Source organism: Mustelus asterias, chromosome 15 (assembly GCF_964213995.1).
Source record: "Mustelus asterias chromosome 15, sMusAst1.hap1.1, whole genome shotgun sequence".
Classification (NCBI taxonomy): Eukaryota; Metazoa; Chordata; class Chondrichthyes; order Carcharhiniformes; family Triakidae; genus Mustelus; species Mustelus asterias.
Genome location: NC_135815.1, coordinates 11,102,500 through 11,110,716, shown reverse-complemented (window position 1 = coordinate 11,110,716; position 8,217 = coordinate 11,102,500). Strand labels below are relative to the sequence as shown.

The window sequence follows — 8,217 nt, the reverse complement described above, 5'->3', positions numbered from 1 at the left end:
GTAAGGATTCTATGATTTCCTACATTGCAACACTTCAAAAAATATCACATTGGCTGTAAAGCCTTTTAGAAATCTGGAGGTTGCTACAGAAATGCAAACCTTTCTTTTCATGCTTCCGAATTACGTGTTTACTCAGGAAAAAAACAAAATAATTCAGATGCTGCAAATCGAAAAAACAAAAAACACTCAGCAGGTCAGGCAGCATCTGTGGAGAGAGAAACAGAGTTCCTGTCTCCAGCTGCATTGTAACATTTATTGCGAGGTGTCTTTGTTGCTGTTACTCTGTGTCCTGTTCTGGCTTTCCCTGTACATGCTCACTGTCCCTTAATGACAGTGACTTCTGAATCAAGGAAGTTTTGTTTATCTTTTTCCCCATTATCTTTCTGTGGGGGAGGGTTATGTATCTGGGATAGATTAGCAACTGTCAATAAACTGATAATAAATAAATTTCTTCCGGCTGTGGTCAGCTATCTGATGTGTTAATTAACCCTCTCCCTCTCCCTATAGTTGCAGGCTGGCCTGCCTTATGGGTATTTTCTGTGTTATTTACTGTCCCTCCGGAGGGCTGGCACAGACGCGACGGGCCGCATGGCCTCCCCCCGCAGCTCCCGGATTTACAATTTCTCGCACCCTGCAGTATTTCCTTTTGAGTGAATTCATCTCCTTTGCAGGAACACACCTGGATTTCCACTGGCGGCTGTGTCTGCAGCCTCTCTGGGGCTGACCTCTTCTCCCTCTCTGTGTCTCTCCCACTCCCTTTAAAGATGTGTCTCCAGGTCCGAAGCCTTGGGTCATCTGTCCCTGAGTGAGTGACCTCCCAGTGTGGCTCTGTCCAGTTTACACCCCTGTGTGGCTGACTGGGACCCTTTAATGTAAGGTTGTGATTGTTGTAGGGGGTCTGGCTTCTTCTGTGTCCCCCACCTTGGTTCTGTCGCTGCTGGTCTCAGCACCTTTCAACTCCACCTGAGACTACATCTCTCTCTCTCTCACACAGACCCACAGAGTGACTCCAGATGCTGAATGGTCTGTGGATGCAATTGCATTTTCCCCTCCCCTTTCTCCCCCGCCTCTCTGGGCAGTGAGAATGAGGGAGGGATGGGAGTGGGAGTTTGCAGTGTAGACTCCCTCAAACCGACACCACCTTTGGGTGCCAGTGTGGGGGGGGGGAAGGAGGTGGGTAGGTGGACAGGGCGGAGTCAGGTCGCTGCATCGCAGGCGCTGCTGAATTTGGGGACCGAATGAGGGAGATGGAAGATGTTTTAAAAAGAGAGGGGGAGAATATAAGCTCCCCACAACACACACACACAGGCTGAGTTCACAGAGAGAGCTGGATGGAACCATTGGACGCAGAGAGAAGTAACTTCCCATTGCAGCCTGCTGGAGATTTGGACTTGAAGGATTCTCAAACTGGGATTATTTCTGAGATGATTCGGACAGAGAGAAGAATTTAGCTTCAATCAGTCGCTGCTTTCTGCATTGTGTTTGGGGTTTTTTTTTTCTGAGAATCGTCTGGTTGGTTTTGGAACCACTTTCTTTGAGCCTGGGCTGCAGACACGGACTCCTGCCTGCCTCTCCACCCCCGGGGACTGAGCTCCGGGCCATGGGAGCGGAGTGGGGCTGGATGCTCGCAGCCGGGGCAGGGAGGAGCGGGGGCCGCTGACTGCCCCGGAGTGGAGTGGGGGGAAACGGGGCCATGGATCCGGCTCTGCCCCCGCTCCTCACCAACCTGTCCCTCTCCGCCACCGGGCAAAGCCGCTCGCTGCCTCCCAGCTCCTCCACTCCGGTTCCGGGCTCCTCCTCAGCATCGCTGCCGGTCAAGGTCCTCTTGGAAACGATCATGATCCTCATGTGTCTGGCGGCGGTGACAGGTCTGCCATCAGTAACTTCTCTCTCCTCCCTTTCCCCTGCATGTGTGCACAGTGTAGATAAGAAGCTGGGTGTACATCCAGAGTAAACCCCCCCTTTAAAAAAACAAACACAGAAGATTGAAACTGTTTGACAAACAGCTGAGGGACAAAACAACATTACAAGATCCACAAACACACAAACATTTACCATCATCATTCTCTCTGTTAATCTGTGTGTGTGCTGATTTCTGTATATCTAAACATAAAACTGCACATCAAAATATCCTGGATTTGGCCAAACCGGAATCAGTAGACTTGCAATTTGCAGACTTTATGATTTGCAGGTTAAACGAAACAGCAACGGCTTAAATTACTCATTTTGCAAACCTCTCCAGAGCAGCCCTGGGGCTGGGATGTCTGTGGGATTGCTCTCATTGTTGGACACGGGCTGAGAATTCAGTTTGAGTGCTGAGTATTCTCCTGTCCCCTCTGGGCTGGGTTAACAAGGAGCTCTCACTCCCATTCCCAATTTTCCCCGTGTTTCTCACACTCATTCCATATCTAAGGAGGGGGACAAAAAGACATCACGCGGGTAATGTTGCTGAGATTAGGTGTATCTGGAGTGTCTTTTTGGGGGATGTTTCGGTTTTTGGACTGGCTGAACTGATTCCCGAGTCTCGCAGTTCTATCTCCGAACTTGCACCCAGACCCTGGGAGGGTCCGGACCTCGAATTCCTCCCCCCCCCCCTCCCCCTGCCATTATAGATGTCTAAATCCCAGAACCACCCCCCCCTCCCCCCGCCCTCCTCCATGTACAAGTCTAAATCCCAGACTCCTCTATGTACCGATCTCGACCCCAGACCCCATCCCCCCACCATGTACAAGTTTAGACCCCAGACCCCTCCTTGTACAGGTCTAGACCCCAGGCTCTCTCCATGTACAGGTTTAGACCCCAGATCCCTTTCATATAGAAGTCTAGACACAGAGCCCTACCATGTACAAGATCTAGACCCCAGGTCCCCTCTGTGTACGGATCTAGACCCCAGACATCCTCCATGTGCAGGTCTAGACATTCACTCCCCCATTGTACAGGTTTCAAACACCTCCCCTGTATAGGTCTAGACTCCAGGCTCCAACTGCCCCCACTCCACCCATGTACAGCTCCAGATAACAGACCAACTAGGCATAGACTTCAGAACCCTCCAGTTCACCCGCTAAACTTCTACCATTCTCCTTTCCACGCCCACCTGGGTATGCCAGCCTGGCCCATGTTTGTGTTGTAATGATTGATCCTTATTCCCGGATCTCAGAGGGATTCAAACAAAGAACAAAGAACAATACAGCACAGGAACAGGCCTTTCGGCCCTCCAAGCCCGCGCCGCTCCCCGGCCCAGGATTGAATCCTGAATCCAGGATCCCCGCCCAATTTTCCAGCCTATCTACATACCAATATCCTATCCACCGAGCTGTCCCTCACAGCTACGATGCTTAACTCTTTGTTTACCTATTAACTCACCCCCACCCCCCCATTCCAGACCATGTGATCTCTAGGGAGAGGCGAAAACCCAGAGTGAAAACCCCAGGGCCAATATGGGGAAAAAAAATCTGGGAAATTCCTCTCCGACCCCCTGAGGCGATCGAAACGAGTCCAGGAGATCACACTGGCCCTGATCGGAAAATGCTTCCCAACCCTAGTCATTTCCACTTCCACGAACACCATATGAATTCCCTGCCCCCGAGACAGGTTCCCAACTATCTGCAGTCTCGCTCTGTACTGGCACCAGCAAGCTGATCATAGAATGAAGCCTTGAAACGAGAAACAAGGAACAATTAGCCCGCGCCGCTCCCTGGTCCAAACTAGACCACTCTTTTGTATCCCTCCATTCCCACTCCGTTCATATAGCTGTCTAGATAAGATTCCTTAGCCAACCCCTGTTGCTGCTTTGACAATGTGGAATAATTTTATTGTTAGAATTGGGCATTTTTCAAAATACATTTTGTCATTTCAGGGAATGTCCTGGTGATTGCAATTATCGCTGTGACGAAGCATTTCCACTCAGTGACCTCGGTGTTCCTGGTGAACTTGGCAGTCAGTGACTGTCTAGTGGGCCTGGGTGTCATGCCATTTGTCATCATGTCTGTGTTTTACCAGGACTGGAACCAGTACAACGTGAGTGTTATTTTCAAATTCCAGCTGCTTTGTGCAGGCATTTTGCTTCCAATAATTATTTTCAAAACCGGATTTTCGTGAAGGTGGCACAGTTTGGGAGGTGATGGCCCAGTGGTATTATCGCTGGATTATTATAATCCTGAAACTTGGCTAATGTTCTGGGGACCCGGGTTCGAATCCCACCATGGCAGATGGTAGAATTTGAATTCAATAAAAAAATCTGGAATTAAGAATCTACTGATGACCATAAGGGCGGCACTGCTGCTTCACAGCTCCAGGGACCTGGGTTCGATTCCCGTCTTGGGTCACTGTCTGTGTGGAGTTTGCACATTCTCCCCGTGTCTGCGTGGGTTTTCTCTGGGTGCTCCGATTTCCTCCCACAGTCCAAAGATGTGTGGGTTAGGTTGATTGGCCATGCTAAAATTGCCCCTTAGTGTCCTGAGATGCTTGGTTAGAGGGATTAGCGGGTAAATATATAGGGATATGGGGGTAGGGCCTGGGTGGGATTGTGGTCGGTGCAGACGCGATGGGCCAAATGGCCTCTTTCTGCACTGTAGGGTTTCTATGATTCTATGAAACCATTGTCGATTGTTGGAAAAACCCATCTGGTTCACTAATGTCCTTTAGGGAAGGAAATCTGCCGTCCTTACCCCGGTCTGGCCTACATGTGACTCCAGAGCCACAGCAATGTGGTTGACTCTCAATTGCCCTCTGAACAAGGTCAACTCGGGATGGGGGCAGTAAATGCTGACCAGCCAGCAATGCCCATGTCCCACAAATGAATTTAAAAAATCTCAAATTGAAACAATCTCCCCACTTGAAAAGATTCATTTGTGCTCCATTGAAAGAAAAACTGTATCTCCAATCAGTGGATGGAAATAGATGATGGATAAGACAAGGCCAGTGGCAGCAGGTAGCTACAAAAAGCAAAACTAACTCTAGAATAATCTTTGTATAATTTTAAACAAAACGCCAGGATAACTTCCGTACAAACTTTAATTGGAACATGTGGAAGCCTTTCTATTAAGAGTTTGTCCAAATGCTAATCATTACACCGGTAACCTTTCTCCAAACACAACCTATAACACAATGGTAACTTTCCAAATCAACTACATGCACGTTTGTATAGAGACTTTAACATATTAAAATGAAAAAGAGCCTTTATCAGAGCATTGTCAGTCGCAGTTTGATACCCAGTCGTATAAGGTGATATTAGGAAAATTGACCAAAAACCTTGGCCAAACAGGTCAGTTTTAAATAAGAACTGAAAGTGCTGTTAAATCTCAGCAGCTCTGACAGCAGCTGTGGAGAGAGAATAGAGTTTCTTCATCAGAAACTTTGGTGCTATTCTCTCTCCTCAGATGCTGTGAAACCTGCTGAGATTTTCCAGCATTCTCTGTGTTTCAGATCCAGCATCAGCAGTATTTTGTCTTCAGGTCAGTTTTAAGGATGGAAGCAAGAGAGAGAGAGGTCAAGAAGTTAAGGGAGGGAATTCTAGCCTAGGCAGCTAGAGGCCTGACTGTCAATGGCGGAGCGACAAGAATTGGGAATGTGCAAGAGGTCGGTATTGGAGGAGCGCAGAGATCTTGGAGGTTGCAGGGCTGGAGTATGTTATAGAGAAAGGAAGGGGTTATGGTGATGAACCTAGACTCAATACTGGATTCTCAATATTGGGCATGTACAAGAACTCTTGGAAGTGAGAATTCCAAAACAAATAGCTGATAAGAAAAGGGCATTAGGATAGTTTTCATTTAAGAAATAACTCATTTAAAATGAAATTGTAGTTCTGGGGCATATGCGAAGGGAAAAATCTGATGCCCTAATAATGCTTTTCGGTGGATAGGATATTGGTATGTAGATAGGCTGGAAAATTGGGCGGGGATCCTGGATTCAGGATTCAATCCTGGACCGGGGAGCGGCGCGGGCTTGGAGGGCCGAAGGGCCTGTTCCTGTGCTGTATTGTTCTTTGTTCTTTGCTCATTGCATATCTGGAGGACCCAGTTCCACCTCAAAACACCTGACCCTCCAAATCCTTTCAGAAACAACCCTGAACTGTGAAATATTTCAGTTTTCTTGAGAATGTTTCAGAACAGATGCTCAAAGCCCAGAATTACACTCATTAGAAATATGTATTCAATGTACTGGGACAACTGGAGAGTTGGAACACCCAGCAATATTCTTTAATTTTAAATACAACCATTTCCTAATAAAGTCTAAATCAATGTTGATTTCTAATCAGCATTTTGTTTTGTAGTCTTGTTTTGTAGTAATGTAATGCTGGAGTTAGCCTTTGTTGTTACCTGGGTTAAATCAAGGCCACCGCTCTGTGATTTCACAGAAAGACGGATGAAATTGCAGAATTTAAGTTGCAAAAGTACTGGTGAAGGATTTAGGAATCTGTGTAATAAAAAACACAAAATGACTCACTTAGGCACCATAAAACAATACAGTAGATTATAAATGGGCAGAGTCACGGAAAACAGACTCCAAAATGCCTCTCACATTCTGGAGACCCAGGCAATAAAAATGAAAATGAACGCATTTGGATCACCGTAAACCAGTCACGGTTCTTTGAGTTATTGTCCTAGAGAAGGCTCCTGGTGAAAGAGCTGAGATCTGAAATATTAAATCATTGGGGATTAAATGCCCGCTTTCATACCTTTGCATTTACGGTTATCCATCAGCGTTTCTGAAAAACCATTGTCGGATTTGTGTATTGAAAAGCATTTATTTTAAGCGCCCCGAAGTATTTACTCAATGAAAAATGTGGCAGAATCAAACGAGCCTTTTTTTTGATGTCGCTGTTCTGTAGTGGAGGTTGCAGTGCTGTACTGGGTGCCAGGGGCAGCGCTCTTGGGGTCGATTGTTGATTATTACTCCCATCCACTGAGGAATTCAAAAATAAGACTAGAACATGTAAGAAAAACCCACTCCTTTCACCGCCCCAGAATGTCCCAAAGAGCTTTCCAGCTAATGAAGTGTTGAAGTGTAAGGGTAAAAATACCGCGGATGCTGGAACCTGAAACAAAAACAAGTGCTGGAAAATCTCAGCAGGTCTGACAGCATCTGTGGAGAGAGAATAGAGCCAACGTTTCTGACGAAGGGTCATCCAGACTCATAGAATCATAGAAACCCTACAGTGCAGAAGGAGGCCATTCGGCCCATCGAGTCTGCACCGACCACAATCCCACCCAGGCCCACATATTTTACCCGCTAATCCCTCTAACCTACGCATCCCAGGACTCTAAGGGGCAATTTTTTTAACCTGGCCAATCAACCTAACCCGCACATCTTTGGACTGTGGGAGGAAACCGGAGCACCCGGAGGAAACCCACGCAGACACGAGGAGAATGTGAAAACTCCACACAGACAGTGACCCGAGCCGGGAATCGAACCCGGGACCCTGGCGCTGTGAAGCAGCAGTGCTAACCACTGCGCTACCGTGCCGCCACTCGAAACGTTGGCTCTATTCTCTCTCCACAGATGCTGTCAGACCTGCTGAGATTTTCCAGGAAGTGTTGAAGTGTTGTAAGGTTGGAAACTTGCTTGTATGTGTTCTTCCTTTTTAAAGAATTTGCCTCTTTCAAAGGGAGACGTATGTTGCTGTCCCGCATGATTGAATCTTTCAGAAACATGACAAATTAACTCGTTGTGTATGAAATGCGATGACTCGAATCTGACAGTCACTTCGCATGTGTCCGGATCTCAAAACAGCAATGAGATGAGTGATCATTTAACCCGTTTTTAATTGTGTAGTGCAGAATGGTGGCCCATTGCCATTGGGATATGCTCAATATTAATGGAGATGAGTGAGGGGACGATTTTTTAAAAATATAACCGCAAGCTTGATTCTTTAATAGTTATAAGATGATGCGAGGCAATGTCCACTTTTTGTCTTCAGTAATCATGATGTGGAGATGCCGACGTTGGACTGGGGTAAGCACAGTAAGATGTCTGACAACACCAGGTTAAAGTTCAACAGGTTTATTTGGAATCACAAGCTTTCAGAGTGCTGCTCCTTCCTCAGCTGATGAAGGGGCAGCGCTCCGAAAGCTCGTGATTCCAAATAAATCTGTTGGACTTTAACCTGGTGTTGTGAGACGTCTTACTGTGTCTACAGCAGGTACAGGATGGAGGACAGTGTCCACCTGGGATAATTTAAAATGTATTACAGCTATTGTGTACATACTGGCGTTAAAT

The 8,217-nt window shown here is 46.9% G+C and overlaps 1 protein-coding gene across 1 annotated transcript in view; it reads left to right on the top strand.

Annotated features, from left to right (window-relative positions):
* The first annotated feature begins 1,152 nt into the window (after positions 1-1,152).
* Positions 1,153-8,217, top strand: part of LOC144504325 (5-hydroxytryptamine receptor 1B) — a 34,366-nt gene continuing 27,301 nt past the window's right edge. The window contains exons 1-2 of the mRNA XM_078229482.1: positions 1,153-1,868; positions 3,857-4,017. Coding sequence (XP_078085608.1) covers positions 1,694-1,868; positions 3,857-4,017 — 336 coding nt within the window. The 5' untranslated portion in view covers positions 1,153-1,693. The remainder of the gene's footprint in view (positions 1,869-3,856; positions 4,018-8,217) is intronic.